The sequence below is a fragment of the Calonectris borealis genome, chromosome Z (genome assembly GCF_964195595.1).
Source record: "Calonectris borealis chromosome Z, bCalBor7.hap1.2, whole genome shotgun sequence".
In the NCBI taxonomy this organism is placed as follows: Eukaryota; Metazoa; Chordata; class Aves; order Procellariiformes; family Procellariidae; genus Calonectris; species Calonectris borealis.
The window spans coordinates 69,653,511-69,672,679 of NC_134352.1; the positions used below are offsets into that span (position 1 = coordinate 69,653,511).

General features: G+C 42.2%; 1 protein-coding gene across 1 annotated transcript in view; it reads right to left on the reverse strand.

Annotated features, from left to right (window-relative positions):
• Positions 1–18,411, reverse strand: part of PARP8 (poly(ADP-ribose) polymerase family member 8) — a 116,358-nt gene extending 97,947 nt beyond the window's left edge. The window contains exons 1-2 of the mRNA XM_075136200.1: positions 18,009–18,411; positions 17,110–17,164 (exon numbers count right to left, since the gene is read on the reverse strand). Of these exons, the coding sequence (XP_074992301.1) occupies positions 17,110–17,164; positions 18,009–18,099 (146 nt within the window). The 5' untranslated portion in view covers positions 18,100–18,411. The remainder of the gene's footprint in view (positions 1–17,109; positions 17,165–18,008) is intronic.
• Between the last annotated feature and the right edge of the window lie 758 nt (positions 18,412–19,169).

Below are 19,169 nucleotides of genomic sequence, written 5' to 3' on the forward strand. Positions count from 1 at the left end.
ATGGGGCAGTGAAAAAGCATTATTTCTGCAATGTCCCAAGGCACTCCAGAGAAGTCCCTGATGTCACTAAACCTTTGCATTTGTAGACTTCACAATGAAAGGAGACAACAGCATTCACTGAGTCGCGAGACATGCATCAAAGCTACATTAGGGCAAGACTTGCATCACCATATTGCTTTAAAATTGACCTAACAGCATTTCTCACCATTGAGATCCACGATGATGCAACTATATGTCACCTCCCACCTTAAACATGATTTCAAATACCTGAATGCAAGTATACGCATTCATACAGTACAGATGCTTAGGTTCATAAGCTCATGATTGGATTACATTGTTTCATCAATGCAATACCCATCTGTGAAAGATAATTTAATCTAGATCTTCTCCTCTATTATCTCTAACCTTTTTAAAAAATACCATCTGAGAAGGAGAACACTGGAGAGCAGAAACTGGTTATAAACCATGTTGCACCAAGACAGCTTTAGGTTAAGTTGCAAGAATGAGATATATTTATTTGGGGATCAGAACACAGAGACTTTACCAGAGAAAAAATAAGCTGTTATTTTTCTTTACTGATGAAATATAGTACCCTAGATGTCAAGGGCTTGATGTATCCTTCACAATTCAGTGGCTCTCGAATCTCACACAGACGGTATGCTGGAGCTGCAACTGTCATTTTACTCAAAACACTACAGTGAGGCAAGAATCTCACAACTGCTTTGTATTAAAAGATGGATTTAGAGCAAAATTCCATTGAAAAATACATGAAGCTATGTCAACTGACATCAGATGAGTTTCACTTCACAAAAGGAACTCATTAGCTGACCCAGGAGACAGAAGATTGAATGCTCGTTAAAAAGTCTTTTGACATCTCCGTTCCTAATCAGCCGTGTCCCCTAAGCACCTACGTTTCTGCTCCAGAGCCTGCGTCCAAGCTGCCGGCGTCCAAGCAGTCTTACACAATTCAGCGTACAAAAGAATTTAGGGATCATGAGACCAAATTTTAGAAACCTCCACAGCTAAATGACAAATGAGAAGGGACCTGGACAATGCAGAGGTTTTAAGAAACAGTTAGGCTCTCTTTTCAGGCCAGAGCAGCCTAATTGTGGAGCTGGATGTGCTGTAGAGTCTCACTGTTGAGCATCCTGGTGTCTCTATCCCTGGGACTAGAGCAGGATCATACGCTACCAAAGGAAAGGGAACCGCTGCCACAAAACATTTAGCCATACTTTGGAACAAAAAGGGCTGGTGTAGATACCTAATGCTTCAAGACTCCAGACAGGAGGCAAGTACCTCAATTCCCTGAGAGTGCGTGTCCCGACACAAGCCTGGGAGCTTTTCCTGCCGGGCACCTCAGGACATTCTCTTTGCAAAGCCTCTCCTCGGCACCCTGCCAGTCCTGCTGGAGCTGTGTCCCCACACCGGCAGCTCCGATGCACAGCAAACCTGATACAGGCCAGTACACCTTGCGAGACAGGTGCTATAAGACATAAATAAATTTCATTACACAGACACTTGGAGAATGGTTCAAAAGGCCAACAAGTGTAAGTTTCTCTGACGCGAACGCCCCACTGCCTTCTTACTAGCACTTGCTCGGCATGTTCATCCATCTTCACTTTCAACGGAAAATAAAGTTCTTTTAGATTTTTTTCTAAAAGATGAATGTTATTACCATGCTGTTTCTCAACACACCTCTGCAAGATCATTTGCCATTTTATTAGTGTAACTGTGAAGTAGCTGGTAACTGTGAAGTAGCTGTTATTTCAAAGTAGCTTTGAAATAACAAAGGCTGAGAGTTCAGTGACCCAACTTCCCATCATCAACACAAATACGTGCTTGTATCACGAACATAAGCATGGCATGTTACATGTTGGAGGATCCTGATGGAAATCTCGGATTTCCTGATGGTTCCTGATGGAACCCCTCACAAGTTTAATTAATGGATAGTCCCCTGACCAGTTCTTCTCTCAAAATGCTATTGACCGTGACATTGACCATGTGAGATGGTCATATACTAATCACTGAGTACCTGAAGCCTCTGTAAATAAATATACATTATGTATAAACATAAGGAGTGTTTTTAACTAGACAGATGGCCAGTCAGATACACAGGGTTAAGTTCTTTAGTATAAATAAAACCAGTATCATTGTTTCAGCTTTATGCAGATGACTGCAGCTCCAAGTATTAAGACAGCAAAACACATCAAAGGAATTTGAACTATAAATGGAATTCTTTCAAAATGAAATGTGGCCAAATGTTAAATATTTGCCTCAATTACTCCAATAATCTCTAACTGAAATAAATGGAATGATAAAGGCAAAATATGACTATATAAAGGAATTTAAACTGCACTTTCTCTTTAGTTCGGCTTATGTCATCTCATCAATTTACATAGTCTAGAGGTGGAGAGGAACAGGCTAAATGTAGAAACCTTTTATGTATTTCATTTCAGTCAAAATACCGATCAGCTGCAAAATGAAAATGTTTATGCAATAATCTCCTGAAACTTATCAAGTACAGCAATAAAAACCTCAGCAGCTCTGACTGATTGACTTCAAAATAGAAATAATCTATGCAGGAAAGTCCCAACATCACCCCAGACCACTCAGCCTTCACCTCACAATTCAAGGATTTTTCAGTAGAGTACATTATCTAGTTAATCATGAGCATATTGCAATCATTAGACATTGAAATCACTGAAGTTTGAGAGCTGTAAAGGATTCTCACTCAGTAGTAGCTAATGTCCCAATCAATGTACTGCCACTGCAGAGCCATGGGCAGCATCCAACAAGGAACTTCAAAATACTAGGGGCAAAACAGCTCAACTGTTCCACCTACCTGAGTCTTGAATGCATGTCAGTCAGACACATAAATTATTTTTTTAAAAATTTTATTTAGAAATACTAGAATAAGGTGTGGTATTGGTCATGCTCAGCCCTCCAAAATAAAATGAAACAAAACCTGGCATTGTATCTCTGAAGGAAGTAACACTACCATAATATGTGACACGCCCAGCTTCAACCTCCTGCCAGAATTATTCATTATCATTAAAAATAAATGATAAACAACTCTGAGAGAAAATACAGAGGTAAACAGATAATGAGAAAACAGATATTTACATTGTGTTTATTGTCTTTTAAAGTATTTTAGTTGCAGATGAAAGTAGATGGCAACAAATAACATCCTATTCTGTCTTCACTGTTTAACACACAATCTCTTTATTAAAGATGCCTTTCCACACACAGCCAGACTTCCACTTTGCACTGATGTAGCTCAGAGCTGAATGCCGACCTGGGCTCTTTCGTTTCACTACTTTCTCCAGATTTCTCTTCTATAGCCCTTCATGCAACAGCAGCAGCAACAAAAAGGAAGCAGCGAACCTCTTCCTGAGACAAGGCTCTGCCACGTTCGGTCACACATTTGCGCTCCCTCGCGCAATGGTGCAGAACCTCTGCCACCCTCCTGGCCATTGTGGCAACTTACCAGGAAACTGAGGGGCAAAACTCGTTTGCATGCAGATTTAAAAAACACACACAGATTTGAATCAGAGAAAAAAGAAAAGAAAAGAAAAAAAGAAGAGTTCTTATTATGGAAAGCTCAGATGTGTCAGAGTTATAAAACCTCTGAGGAAGAAAAAAGGGCAGAATGCTAAACAGAACGCTGACACCACTTGTCTAAAATCAACGTGCATGCATGCATTGGATATGGTCTGGAGCAGCTGCATATGCTGCAGCTTTGTGCACGCTAGATTACTATATGAAATTAGCACTGAAGAAGAGATGCTTTCTGCTTAACTCCTCTCCAGGAGAAAATATTTTATGCTTAACCTGAAGGACTCCGAGCCCTCCGGGAAGCAGAGGCAATGAGAAAGGTCTGTGATCCATCTTCAACTCTTTTTTTCCAATTTCACAGATACTGAACTCACAGAATTCCTTCCATTTGCCTGATGAGCTTTCTGCCGGCCACAGAAGGGTTTTCCCCCCTCCATATATTATTTCATTGAAGTAGTTAATTATTTATTTTACCTGACCTGACTCCCACTGAACGGTCCTGTGGAGCTGTGCTATCTGCCAGCCTGCCACGAGTCACACTTGTCCTGACATGGGAGGAGAGCAGTCATTTGGAAGCGCACGCTCCCACGGCAGGCTGCCAGGCTCTGCCCCGCAGCCGGCGGTGGGCAGCCGGCAGAGCGCAGCGGGGTGCCGTGCCGCTCCACCTGGAGCAGCTCCCTATCCTGCTCTGAAACATCTCTGATCAAAGATGGTCACTTCAGGTAGATCCCTGTGCTACATCTACTGACGTGGAAGAGGAGCCTTCAGGGAGGGTATGGGCACAAGAATTTCACCCTCCCTCCATTTACATGGTTGTGCAGGGCACGGCCCGTGACACATTCCTCCAGCTGTACCTGCTGGCACACCACCCCACCAGATTTCCTTAGCTGTAGAGGTCCTGTGTGCTGAGGGCACACTTCATCCATCCTGAGCTTACAAGGCTAGTGATATGCACAACAGGCAAACCTGGTTTTCAAGCCTCACCCTTAAAAGCCCACAGACATACCCAAGGAGTCCAGCTTACACTAGTGAAACTCCACCAGCAGGTTTGCAACAGGATGAGTCTTTCATCTGTCACTTATATCATTACAAATCAAAGCAGAAGCCAACGAAGGAAAACCTCAAACAGCATCATACGGGGCAAAAAGTCACCCTCAACCATTTATACTACTGGACAAATACATGAAAAGAACATCGTAATGATCCCCAAAGTAAGTACCGAACACCCTGGGAAGTGCAGAGTGACAATTAATAGCAGTATGCACCTAACAAAATGTGCATTGTTACTGATGGAAACATCAGAAGGTTTCCTATATTCGAGGGAACAGAATTAAAAGATAGTTACTGGAGAGAGACTCCCAAAAGTCCACAGAGTGCTTTTTAAAGAGTAAGTAGCCTGTAAAATGAAGAATGGAAAACCGTATAAAGCAACATCTTTTTTATTATTTGCTTTGCAGTTCTACTTAAAACATTTTCTATAATGCCTAAGACCATACAACTTTTATTGGTTCAAGCCAAAATGCATTCTTACACCTGTGCAGCATCTACAGTGGAAGATCTGAAATGCATACTATTTCTAGACATCTCTGTTCAGTCTTACTTAGGTACAACAGAAATCTCAGAAACATCTCAGCTAAAAAAGATTTTTAAACCTAAATCAGCAAACAACTCAGACTGCAGCTGCAATTATTTCGGCAGGGATTTTTTTTCTGGCTACCCACTACTAGACACCAAAACCAGAATATCGAACAGCAATGAACATGTGATCGCTCTGATTAACAGTCTGAGCACCCGTTGTTATTCTGGTGAAACCTCCCAAGAACTGAAACAAGCATTTCAGGATATATATATATAATCTGAAGATAAGTGATCTACAGCTACTCCATGTTGTTAACTTTCCTAGTACAGTTGTTTAATACCAACTATTTCATGTCTGTCTGCTTCAACAATATGAACACGACAGATACCAGTTTTTGTCAGAATAAATCAGTATGCAGAGCACCTCCGGAAAACAAAAGGCCAGAAGAAAGAAAGGTGGAAAATGACAAGTTGGGAAGGAATGGAAAGACAATTTTAAGGAGCCTATGGTCTCCAGTGACATGAAATCGAAACAGCATGGTCAGGGTTGGTGTGAAACCTTCTCTAACTTCTGCAGATTGAAGTCATCATCATCTCTCAAAGAGGAGTGCAGAGGTGGTATTTTCTGTGGGACAAGACCTTCCTTGTGCCAGAGGCATCCTGTGGGAACATCTACGTTGCACGCAGACAGGCAAATGCTCTGTCAAGCTTACGCTAGCACTGAAAATGAAACAAGAGACCACTGCAGCACCTTGGCACTGCCTTTGCTCATGGGGTTGCACCACATGCAAACCTGAGACTCAAGTGCCACACTGCTGAGAACACCTGTTTGCTATGTGAGAAAACTTCTCAAGTCTCATAACTTCAGGCATCTGAGCCCCATTTTGGTGTCGTATCCCCCCCTTCAATACGAGCCATTCCCAAAGAACACAATTTATATCTCACTTTATCAGCTTCCATGAAACTTGTCCTTACCCGTCACCTAAAACGCAAACACAAATAATGTGTAATTTCACTTTCGTATGTAACTAATCATGCATATATTAAACTATTCTATTAGAAGTCAATGAAGATAACATAGTGCATTTATATTTAGCTTTGCTCTATTTAAACTTCTTTAACTAGCGGAATATAATTATAGACAGGTCCTCAGTGCTATAAGTTGGCATGACTTTACTGAACTCCATGGCAATTTGTCAATTTAAATTAGCTGAGAATAAGGTAATAATGTTACATCACATAAAGTACAAGAGAGAAATAACTTGGGACAAAATACAGATGGGAATACGCTGTAATAGCCAGAGTAATAGCAAAATACTCATTAATACCAGCAATTTATGATTATTTGCTCAGCACTTAAGTCACAAATTCTGCAACTGTTACATACACTGAAATATGCTGGGAACATGCTTTAGCAATTGCCATGCCAGATAAGACAGGCCACCCTTCACAGTGGCCTTTCACCCAAAGACTTGACCCACTGTGCTGTTGGCTGATGATGCCTTACTAATAGGGGAAATGAGGAAGGACTTTGTAGCCAGGGTAGAAACTTTTCTTGACCCTAAATGACGATCGGTTTATGTCCTCCATGAGCAAAATCAATAGCTTTTGTAATTTTTATCCTGACTCATGTAACTGCAACTCCTGTTCTCTTCATGGACAGCAAATGCCTAATCCTTATTGGCACGCTGGGAGGCCAGCGTCTTCCACACATCCATGCCTGCCTTGAAGCCAGACAGTGCTAGATGTAAAAGGTATTTATACACGATATCTCTGTGTGTTTGTCGTCCTTGGCAAAGGTCAGTTTTTAGCTGAACTACAGGATGACTGTGTTTCTTCATGCCTTAAATCAAGGCATACACTTTTATGAAGTAGTATTTTTTAGTATCTAGTTATTGATGTTTAAACACAGAAACAGTATATTAAGCAATTATTCATCACAAGAGGGACAATCTAAAACAAATAAAAACTTACCAGTAAAATATAAATTTAGGTACAGAAGGAGCTTGGAGTCTCCCTCCACTCATATACTCCCTATAGTGTGGTTCACAGGGAGAATGCATTTCTTTTGATTCACTATATATAGCTAAAACCAAATAAACACTAAAATTTCTCACAATTTGTCATTTTAAATAAGAATAGCAAAACGAACAAATAAAATGTAACAGCCAAAACACGGAATTGTATATGTCCTTAGATTACCGAACAAAATACCTTAACAAGAAGAACTAAACTGGTGGCTGCTAATCCCACACAATTTTACTTCAGTAATGAAGGCAGAACAGCTTTAATCAGCACTGAAGTTTGATGTAAAAATTCCATCAACAGCAAAAACTGGCACAGGGAACATGTAGAAAGCAGGACTGTATGCCAAAGGCAATGCTGCTCTTGTGTGATACAGATATTTGAGAGAAAAAAAAAAAAGTAGTAGTATGTGGACACAGGTCTGCTAAAGGCAAGCAAGACAGCTTGCATCTTTGGTGGGCTGATTATTGTGACTGTTTACTTCGTGCTCTAGAGACCAATACTAAATGAGTTTAAAACTTCCGTTGGTCTGAGTTAACAAAACTAGTATATGCCCAAGGAGATTGCTGCAGAGGTTATGTTCCTCCTGTTGCCACCTAAACATATCCAATTTCGCTGTTCTCGTCATCCATTAATAAAACATGAGTCCTTCTTCAACATATAAGCCCTCAAAATCCTACTATTAAAATTTTATGCCAAGCCTAAAAAGCCTTGTTCTATAGGATGATTAAAAGCCTTTATAGCAAAATAATTCTCTAACTTAAAAGAAAAGAATTAATACGCTCAGTTTTCAGCTATAACTCCATTAGAGCTACAACCATTTACAAAAGATTTCATGTAATATTCATAGAACTGTATTAAACCAGTAGACTACCTTAATTTATGTAATTCCCTATCTGTAAGGGAAAGCTGTTGATAGTATCTATAACTGCCATACTAAGGCATTAATCAAATACATGTTTTCCAGAAGTTTTTAATACTTGAAGGTTACATTTTTCGGTCTGAAATACGATAAAACTATTTTTAAATTTTTTTTTTTTTAATGTTTCGACTGTTTGGCACAAATACATACTGAAATGACCAGATTTCACACAGTTTTAATCTGGACAAAGTCAGTATGTTCCTTTTAGGTGTTTTCACCGAACAGTCCTCATGAAGAAATCACCATTTCTATTTCAGCTAATGGTTATCTCTGCAAAAAGCTCTGAAACCATTTTGGGACTCAGCTTAAGATTTAATACTGATTCTGTGTGAGTGACAGGTAAAGAGGTTTTCATCTGGCCTAGCAAATTACGTTCTTAAAAGAGGATTCTCTGACAACCAGGTTTTCAGATGCTAAGGCTAAAAAGACAGAAGAAGAAAAGCATGGTTTTGACAACTGGCCTTCTGTCTGTGCCCTCCGCAATGCCAGCGACTTGGTAAGAATGCATGAAAGCGAGCTTTTTCCCCTGGGTAAGTTGCAGCTCTCCCACCATCCAGTAAAGTACTGGAATACATCTGCAAAGATGGCAGAAAACAGAATTCTGGTCTTCATAACTCCTCCCCAGGTGAAAAAAATCACGGGTTTTTACAGGAGTAGTCAGGGCCAAATAAAAAATTCAGCAATATCACTGTGGACCCAAGTGAGCCCCATCACACTGAATTACTCCGGATTCATACAGCTGTAACTGAGATCAAGCAGTAGACTATCAGCAAGTACTTCTATGACAATGAAGTGCTTCCTGTTTTTAACACCTTTATCAACCCCCGGTCCTAAGCTGAGGGAAAAGCATCCTAATTATTTTCATATTTTGCTGTATGTGTGATTATTACAGGGTGAGAACTCCCCATCAAAGATGAAGTTTTCAACATTAAGGAGAAAGAATAAGCAAGAATGAGCAATACAACAACAACAAAAAAAACTAAAATAAAATATTCTACCATTTGCAGAAAAGCTAATGACCTGGAATACCACATCTAACCCACAGGCTATTTTTTCTACTTGAGAGCAAATGCTGTCTGTCACAAACACCTTACTGATTAGAAGCATGACAGTTGAACAGTGCAAAGTTATCCTGCCTTCTAGCTTGGCTCTTAAAATATGAAAAATTCTTACCTACAAACATAAAATGGAACATTCATTTTAAGCATCAAGATTTCAAGATGGTAACTTGTAATATATGAGATAAAATGCAAAATGCTACACTGTTTGATAGGAAGTTATTCTTTAATTATGTACTTGTTTCTACAAATGGTATATCACAATTTTTTGCACTTTCTTTTGGCAAACAGTACATTTCATTACACAGGAGACATGCTGTTGCCCCTTTTATTTCTGATCAGTGCCTCGAGGCTGGAAGGAGACATCCGGAGGGTTTGCTAGTTTCTTTGAGCTTCCTCTTTGCCCTCAATTCTTTGCTCCAGACAGGCTCCCGCTGAGCACTACAGAAGTCTCCCTCAGAAGAAGTGATTCAGCTCAATCCTAATTGCCAGGACTCGCCACGGTCTTCTACAACAGCCAGGAGAAGCCAGAGCCTTCTACAGGGCTCACACAGGTACTCTGCCTTCAAGCAAGCTCACCCTCCAGCCTTTACCCAAGACCGTTTTCCGCCTGTTACCTTATGTGAGCATGTGCAAGACTATGACTGACTCCCTCGGGATTACATAATGCCAAAAGCACGTATGATGGTGTTTAGCCCTTGCAATAGGGGAACACAATGTCTGACATAAAGCTCCCTGCAGATAATGCGTCCTCCCAGGAGAAGTCTGACTCATAAAAGCAACAATTGTTCCCGGTCCTTAGGCAATGGTCTTCCTCCCATAGAAATAGGCTGGATGCAGTCTTGTGTGAGCATGCAGAAAGCTGTCAGGGGAAGGAGATGTTATTTCTGTACCTCGTTTAGTCCCTCTTCTTTCACTGAGATTTTCTAGCTATTGCTGCACAGGATAGTGGGCTTATCTTTATGAGTCAATTTTACCCTGTTAAAAAGAGCTCCTTTTCCTCAGATGAGGCCAGTTCAGTGAAACATCTGTAAAAATCTTCACCCTCCTGTAGCAAAGAGGACATTAATTCTTAAGAGCTGTCCTTTTAAGTGGGATTTATTTAATGCCAAGGCAGAATTATACACAGGAGTTTTTCTAGATTTACTCACATTTTATCCCTTTCTTAGTTTTAATTGTAACTAAAGTGAACTCTCCCAGCAGTTTAAAATTTACTTTCCTTCTAGGTACTGAAGCTTACTAAAGTAAGCTTACTAAGTAATCACTCTGAGTGATTAGACTCTGACTCAAATGAGAATTCATATTCTGCACAGTAAATAATCCATGGAAAAAATATGCCAACAGGTGTCTTCAGCTCTTTATTTATGAGCGATGAAAAATATGGGAAATTATTAGAGACTAACAGGAACAGCCAGAAACTACATTACTCCTATAATACAGAGAAAACTGATCTAAATTAATTTCGTCAGAGTGAACTCTGCTTTCAAATTTATTTGTCTTATCACATTAACAGTTTAACAATGACAACCTACAGGTCTATTTTTAGGTACTTAATATGTTGAAATATGTGATGAAAGCAGAGAAAGAAGAAGTTACTGAAAATGTTTTCTGTAAAGACATTCAAGCACGCTTTCCAACTCTGTGCTGGTGAACCATTCAAACAACAGTGCATACATTAGTACGACAAAAACACCTGTATAAAGATTCTGATGCTTTTTAAAAGTGCTAAGCAATGCACAATAATACTGAGACCACTACATGATGTGGGAGTTCGGCACTTCCAAAAACTAGGCCATTCATTTAAGTAGCTAAAACCACATTTTTCTCACTGAAAGGCAGACGTTCACAATTTGAGTGTATTGTTCTTAGTACCAGTACAGTATGCAGCTGAAAAAGGACAGTCACTTCACCAGACCAGTGAGAGATCTCCACAAGACCATAGTCTCCCTGAAGTATGTGATTTTTACAAGATGCAATGATGGGGACTGGGTTAATTTCAGACATCTGATTTTCTAACAGCAAGGCAAGAAGGATCTGTCAGACGCAAGCCTGTCAAAAAAAGGCGAGCTCCATAAGACCGTGAGTAGAATGGTGTTGATTTTGCTTTTCACAAACCCTCACTTAATGACTTTTTTACTATAGTGTTCTACTAGATCTCTTTTTAGGATGAATCATTTGTTAAATCACACCTACTGAATTTCTGGTAGTATCTATCAAAAAACTACCTATAAGAATGTATGGGTAGGTTTCATGTACGTACTACACCCTGCCAATATTAGAAGGTAGTATGAAGTCAGAATAGGTACCTTAGCAGGAATTCATAGAATGGAAAATGCTTGTCCTAAATAGAGATTTTAAAACTGAAACTTAATTAATACCTGACACAAAACTGTTTTTTAAAAGTACCCGAAGCTGTATTCATCTACAGAATCTTTAATGAAGAAATGAAAATCACAATGCTTGCCATGTTATATCTAAACTAGATTCCTGTCTCATACCACAGATTTCTCTCCCAGGAAATGGTGCAGTTCCAGAAAAAATGTTAATCCATATTTGATAGGAAAGTTAAAATTGAAAGACGGTGTACAATCTTCCAGGTATTTTGAAACAGCAATAAACAGACAGCTAAGTACAAGCTGTTTATCTAGTTTTACCCCTCTCTTACTGTAGTAGAGTTTAGCAATGTAATTATCTAATAACCTGAACACAAAGTTAAGCACAACCATCAGCAACAGAAGATGAACTATACTTGCGCCAGGCCTTCCTAAGCCCTGCATAAAACTGATTCCAGCTAAACTAAAACCATTCAGAGCAATGGATTCCATAAAAATCATCTTCTCGTCTTCTTCAGTCATATTTTCATGGACACTTTCATCTTACGTAAGCCACCACTGCTTCCAGAAGGAACAGTCCAACCTTCTCTTCCCAAACCTTGCATAGCCAGTAAACACACTGCCATGCAATGAACCCGACAGAGAAGTTAGGTTAAAACTAACCTATCCAAAAAACGCTGATCTTAAACTAGGTGACTGTAGAACGGAAAGAAAAAAATGAAAATGTTCAGAAAAGTGTTCCATTTTGATATTTTTTGATGGACACAATTCTATGTTTAGGTTTAAAGAATGTTTTTCAGTTCTTTCTCTCCTTTTTTGCTACAGTATATATAAATTGAACATAAATTTAAAGATAGAAACACACATCAATTAGCCCCAAACCATTTTTCTTCACAACTTTTTTTGTACTGAAGACTTTCAGCATTATCAGAGTGACACCAGAATTTCAAAATTATTAATCAAATAGAAGCTCTCATGTAGGCAGTTTTACTAAATTCACGTAAGTATTAATAGGGCATACCACTAAAGGGGAAAAAAAGGTTATCTCTATCTATTTATCATCAAGTGGTTCAAACACCTGGTGGACATAATGTGCTAGGACTTCACATACTGGTTTTCGTCTCTAACTATAGAAAGCCACAAGCAATTTAGTTACTCTTTCAGTGGCACAGCTTTCCAGCTGTGAAATATTTCACTGCTACAGTGAGGTAGAAATTAATTCATCAGTTTACATGAGAATTTCTGATACTACAATATTAATCACTATGTATAACCTCTTAAATAGAAAACAAAAAGCCAACTACTCAAAATCCAAAAACCTAAGTTAACATTTTGTCGTTATTTTAAGCAAAAATAAACAATTACTTCAGACCAAAATGCAGCTTTCCTTGCTTCTTCAGAACTGCCATTGTTATAATCATTGTGCTGAAGTACCGAAAACAGAACACAAGAGTCCACTGTGCAAATAGAAGATGGGAATTTTGCTGACAAAATTGATCTGTGTCTTCAGTTCTTATAGGTCTTATCCAGTTTCTTTACAATATGCTGCAGTATTAGATCTGTTCTCATGCACAGCCTTACTGTCATTGTCTCTCGCTGCCAATGAGAGTTAAGTACATATTTGAACGAAGAGGTAATTCAAGACTGATAAGATGTCCTTGTTTAGCCTCAGGAAAGAAAAAAGGGGGGTGAGAAAAACACTAAAAAAAGGAAACATCTTTTTTTCAGGAAATCCAAGCACTGCTTCTATGTAAACCATGTCAAATGACATATAAAGTGAAAACAACTTCAGGGCATCAAGTATTTTTATTTGAAAGATGACAGATCAGCAGTTCTGTTCACTCTGCATAGTTTCTGGAGGAGCAGTGTTTCATACAGGGGCAGAAAATAGGAAAAAGGAAACAAAAGATTCTTTTAAAAAAAAAGGAACTCGACATGTTCACACTTTAATATCCTTTTTAGATCCTGCAGTAAAAAGCATAAAAAATCCAGCCATTTCTGATATTCTGCCAGATGTAAAGAAGAGTAATCTTGCACAGTCACAGCACCCGAATGAACACCTCACTTTATAAGAAATCTATCACCCTACTTACTGCTTTCTGACAATGAAATTAAAAATTATTAAATTGATAAACAATCTGCCCCATATTTAGTGCCACATTATGCACAAAGATGTGCTTTCACTAATAAATTGCAAATTACAACCTTCCCAAATCAGGAAGGATCTCTGCAGTATCAAACAACTCTAATAATTTGGAAGTACGAACACAGTGCATTTAAATAAAACAAAAAAAAAAAAGAAGAAGAAGTACAGTGAAATACAGTCCACAAAGATTAACTGAACTACAGAGGTAAAGGATTATTTATGATAATTCACACAATACTAATATGTTTGTACTTAAAAGAGATTCTTCCCTTCTAACTTTTTAAGAAAAATCCTCCAAATGCAGAATCTTCTTGAAGCGTACTTACGCCCATCCAGTTATCATTTACACATAGATTATTTACGCAATATAATACCTTAATATCACCTAAAGGTCAAATGTTGGAACAGGTCTATCTAAAGAACAAAAAAATAATAGTTCTCAGTTGGTTTCTCTGGAACATCTGTACTTGAACAAAAGCTAAGTCATGCCCTCAGGGTTTGGTTCAGCACTTTACTGTGGGAATACAAGTTAAATCCACTGAAGCGATGATAAATGTGCTCCAGATCAGGCCTATCTATTTGGATTGATCTGCAGCGTGGTTATGTACTACCTCAATATTTGAATAGTACTTATGGAGGAAAAGGCTGTGCAATCAATCCAAGGAACAGGGAAAAATCAGATAAAGTCAGAGAAGCTGGCCCCAAGAAGAAAAATCTCACGCAGAAAAACTTAACAGTTTAAAGAACAAAAACAAATAAACCCTAGGTCCTCATCATAACTGAAGTAAAACTGGTACACTGACTTCTATGGACTTATCCTAATTTACTGAGAGTTTGGCTCGGAGCTTATAAATTAAGACCACTGATAAATGGACTTAATGGGCTCCAGAGGCAACTACAGTATGCAGAGGAAAACCCCCAGTATGTTTAACTTCCTATTATGGTTATCTGCCTTTATACAAGGGTAAGACAAAGAATCCTTCTTCTCAAACAGAAAACATATTGCCTTCTTCCAAGGGTTTCTGCTCTTGTATCTAACCACTATGGCTAAAACAATGCCATAATACACACTGACCTAAAGGAACCTCTAAAGGAAATAAAGCATGAAAAAGACTTAGTTCCAAGCACAGCTAATAAGTGCTAAAGTACTGTAATCTTCCTTACACACCATTTCTATTCTTATTCATTTAAATCTATTTCTCGATTTGAACATCCATCCAGTGAACATCCACCCCTTTGCACAGTACTCAAAAGCCTGTGTTCCTGTCCGTTCGAAAAACAAAGTCGTCAGGCTGAGTATCTGAAGTAACTGGACAAGGCCTGTCGGCTGATACTCAAGTCTATGATCACGAGCTAACAGAGGTTTTGTCATTTAGGGACAATTCCTGAGTGCAATAGTCAAAAAATGGGGTCACTACCCAGGAAGTCCATAGCTGCAGCAGTGGCAATAAGAAAAAAATCATGGCCCAATCCAAGAAAAAGATCCTTAGATAGCCTTGTGCTCTCCTAAACTGTTACCACATATAAGTCACTGCTGTTGACCCTGTACTGGAGACGTGCCCGAATGCTGCACAGAGTGCAGTATAGCTGCTGTCAGCCAGCACCTTCTCTAAGAAGAAACCACTACCTCATCTTCGATGTGAGAAACTGAAGTTTGGCTCTTAATAGCCAAGGCTTAGGGTTTTCATTTTATGTACTTCACAAGAGAGCTTACTACCATAAATCTGCCACTCAGTACACCACTGTACACTAAGAATATTGTAAAACGTCCTTCTAAATCACAAGACAAATAAGCAGAGAACACGAAACCCTTATCTCAAAGGATGCTTTTTAAATGTCCTTAAAATGTGAACAGGAAAGTGAAATTTGAGTATGCTCTAAGTAACAACCCACTTTCACCAATTTCTGTACGCATAATGTTTGTTTCTCAATTCAGTTTGAATTTTTAAGATCCTGAGACTAGTTTCCAGACAAGTTTCCTAAGCAAATGCTGACCCCAGTTAAAACTCAAGGCTGTGGGATGTAAGGCCGTCTTCCATCTCTAGTTGTAGAAGTGACAACATTTTGTTTCAACATTTATAAACCAGTTTGTTTCCCATCAGTTATGCCCTTAGGCTTCTTACTTTATTCAGCGTGGAAAATGGAAACAATAGACAAGTTTCACTTCCTGGTTTCTTGCTGCAATACTTGGTTTAGAAAACAGTGCAAAGTAACTTTCAAATTCAATTGTTTTAATTACATGATAAATAATATTTGTTAGATAATTTTTACTGTATCAGGCCTTTAAAAATTGTCTTTTAAAACAAGACCAAAACAAAACATATACTAAAACCCTAAATGAAAGAGTATATACAAGCAACCTAAAAATATGTCAATTCTCAGCTACTGGGTGAACTATTCTACTCCCCTGAAAATGATAGAAGTTGTCTTTTCCTTTAGTAGGAAGAGGCAGGGTAGTGAGGTTGGAAAGCACTTTTCTGAGCAATCTCGCAGCCTGGGGACCATGTGGGAGCCTGGTCCTGCAGCCAGGTGCCGAAGCATGCACAGGGGAGACCCATGGCTGTGGGAGTGCTGCCTGCACTGAGAAGTTCACTTGCAAAGAATACAGTACTTTAACCTGACGTACCCTGGGAAAGAAAAACAGTTGCCGAATATCTCAGACAAACTGAGAAAAAAATAATTAAAACAAAAAAAAAAAACCCAAGACTTCTTGCCAAGTCTAATAAAATTCAGCTAAAAGATAAGAGAAGGATGTAGCATATATTGTTAACACTTTATTAAGTAAAAGCTAACTAAGAGTCAGGGAAACTAAAAGGATGTGTGTTCAAGCTTTTACATGTATTTCCTTTTGAAAACAGACAACACAACTAATGCTGAAATATAACTAAAAAATGTGTACATGCACAATCCAGTTTATAACCAAAAGCTCGGAACCACTTAGAAATAATATTTAAACTAACATTCAATAAAAACATTTTTTAGCCTTATAAGCTATACTGACATTTCACTTAATGTTTCAGGAATTTGATTTGGTAAATTGCAGACAGTCTTGCATCTGTCATGGAACTAAATATGGCTCTCATGCAAGAGAATGAGGTGCTGATGTGAAATTCGGCCTATTTTTTATTAAAATCGTAACTCTTCCCATTTTTTTAACATGAATTAACTTTATATCATATGTTGATGCCTTTGCTATGTTTCTGTTAAGTTTACGTACAGCAGAAATTCTACGTATCCACATAAATTAAAAAAAGAGAAGCAGTAAAGCTCCACAGAGCAGCACTGAGAGGAATGAGCCTCTGATAACTAGGATCACCTTTCTGATCACCTCTCTCGACACTTCCTCCTCAGCTGACGTTTGCACGAAGGCAGATGATTTACTCATCTTCCTTGCAAAAGGAAAGGGAGCACAAAAAGCCTGCCACGGTATTGAACCACTGCACCTCACTGCCAGCAGGAAATGAAGGGAGTCAGTACTGTTAAAAAAAGTACCTTTTGGAGCCTCCAATATAGGTGAAGGTAAAGGTGGAGTCTGAGTACCTGAAATCTGAAAGACAAAGAGCTGCGTTATTACAACTTGTCTTTATGTTTGGCTGAAACAGCCGAGGTTTTACAGACCTGCATTCAGGTACCGACACGGGGGCGGGTGGCGGGGGGGTCAGAGTGAATCAGAGGAAATGCAGCATCTCCCCCCCCAGCCCCTCGCAACAAGTGCCCGGTGCTATGGCAACGGCAGGGATTTCCATTGTCAGAAACGGCAACAGGCAGCTACAAGCCGGGCCCCTGCGACGGCTCACCGCGGCCGGCACCGCACCGGCACCGCCGAGGCGGCCGCGGAACCCCGGGCGGGGTGGGGGGGAAGTGTTTGCACGGAAAGGGGCGACGTTGACCGCTGGCCGTGCCCCCGGCTCTGAAGCCGGGCGTGCGTGCGGCGATAAAGGCTGGCACCGAGGATGGCGGGAGCCCGGCCGCCCGGAAAACAGCGGCGTAGCGCCCGCCGGAGCAAAAAGCACCAGGGCTGCGCTCGCCCCGGCAGCTGCGGGCTGCGCCAGGCAGCGGGGGCACGCACAGGCACACTCGCCCTCGCCCACACCCGCCCGGTTTTGCTTGTGCCACTGCCACGCTCCCTGGCTCGGGATGCCCCCCGCCCTTTCCCGGCCGGCGCCTGGTCTCATCTGCCCTCACATGCCCTCGGAAGGAGAGGAGGAGGAGGAAGAAGGGGGCTGAGGGCAGACACCCGCCGGCTCGGCGGTGGCCCTCGCTCCCGGGAACGGCGGCGAAGGGCAGGGGCACAGCCTGGGCAGCCGCGCCGCGGCGGGAGCGGGGTCTGGGGCGGGCGGCGGCGGTGGCAGCAGCCTCCGCGCCGCCAACCTGGCGCCCGAGAAACTCACCTGCAAACAGGCAGTCCTTCTCCGCCTTGCACTTTTGGATCACAACGTCAATATCCTTCTGAATCCTCTCTTGTCTTGAACACATCCCCATGAAATAAATCCCAGGGGAAGAAAAAAGCAGCCTTTATTCCCACCCCACCCCACCCCACCCCACCCCCCGCGCTGCCAGTGTTTAATATTCAGTCCGGAAGATGGACCCTGGGGCTGGCGAGCCGGAGCCTCGCCGGCGGCCCGGAGGGATCCGCGCGGCCGGTTGGAGGACGGAGGCGGAAGGCGGCGGGAGCCGATGTTGCATGCCCAGATGTGCCCGCCCAGATGTTCTGCCGCTGCCGGCGAATGGCAATTTCCTCACAATGGATCCAGCGGAGGGTGGCGGCGGCGACACGGGATCCCCCCACCCCCCACGCCCTCTGGGTTTTTTGGGGTTGGTTGGCTGGTTTGGTCTTTTTTTAGAGGAGGGGGGGAGGGGGGGAAAAAAGGCAGGGGGGGCCAAGCCGACCCGACCGCTCACATCCCTGCCCCTCCCGCCAGCAGCGGCGATCGCCGCGCAGCAGCAGCGCGGAGAGCCGGCGGCGGCGGCGCCCGCACCCGGTCCCTGGCGGCGCGGCGGGGCCGGCGCTGCTGCAGCGACGCCGAGCCGCAGACCCTCCCCTCGCTCCCGGCCCGGCACGTACAGCCCCCGCCGGCTCCCCCGGCGGAGGCGGCGCGGGGGAAGGAAGAGGCGGATGCACAGAGCCGGGCGGGCGGCCCGGGAGGCGGTGGGCTGGATGGCCCCGGCCCCGCCGCCGGCCCTCGCCTCCTCCCCCCGCCCCGGCCCCCGGGCATAGGCTGCCGCCTCCTCCCGAGCAGCGGAGAAATGCAAATGGCAAGTGATCCGGGCGGCGGGGCGGCTGCCAGGCCGGCACCGGGCAGGAAGGGGGCAGCGCCGCGCTGCGCAAGGCCGGCGGCGGTGGGGCACGGGGGAGAAGGGCGCTTCCCGGCCGGACGGGAGCCGCCGGGCTGGGGCGGGGGAGCGGGGCCCGCTCGCCCTTTGTCTTGGGGGGACGCCGTTCCGCGGCGCCCTTCCCGGGCATGGCGGGGCCGCGCCGCCCTCCCCAGGCACCCCCCTCCGGGCACCGCCAGCTCCCGCTGGGGCGGGCGCTGCGGGCGGCCCCCTGTGGC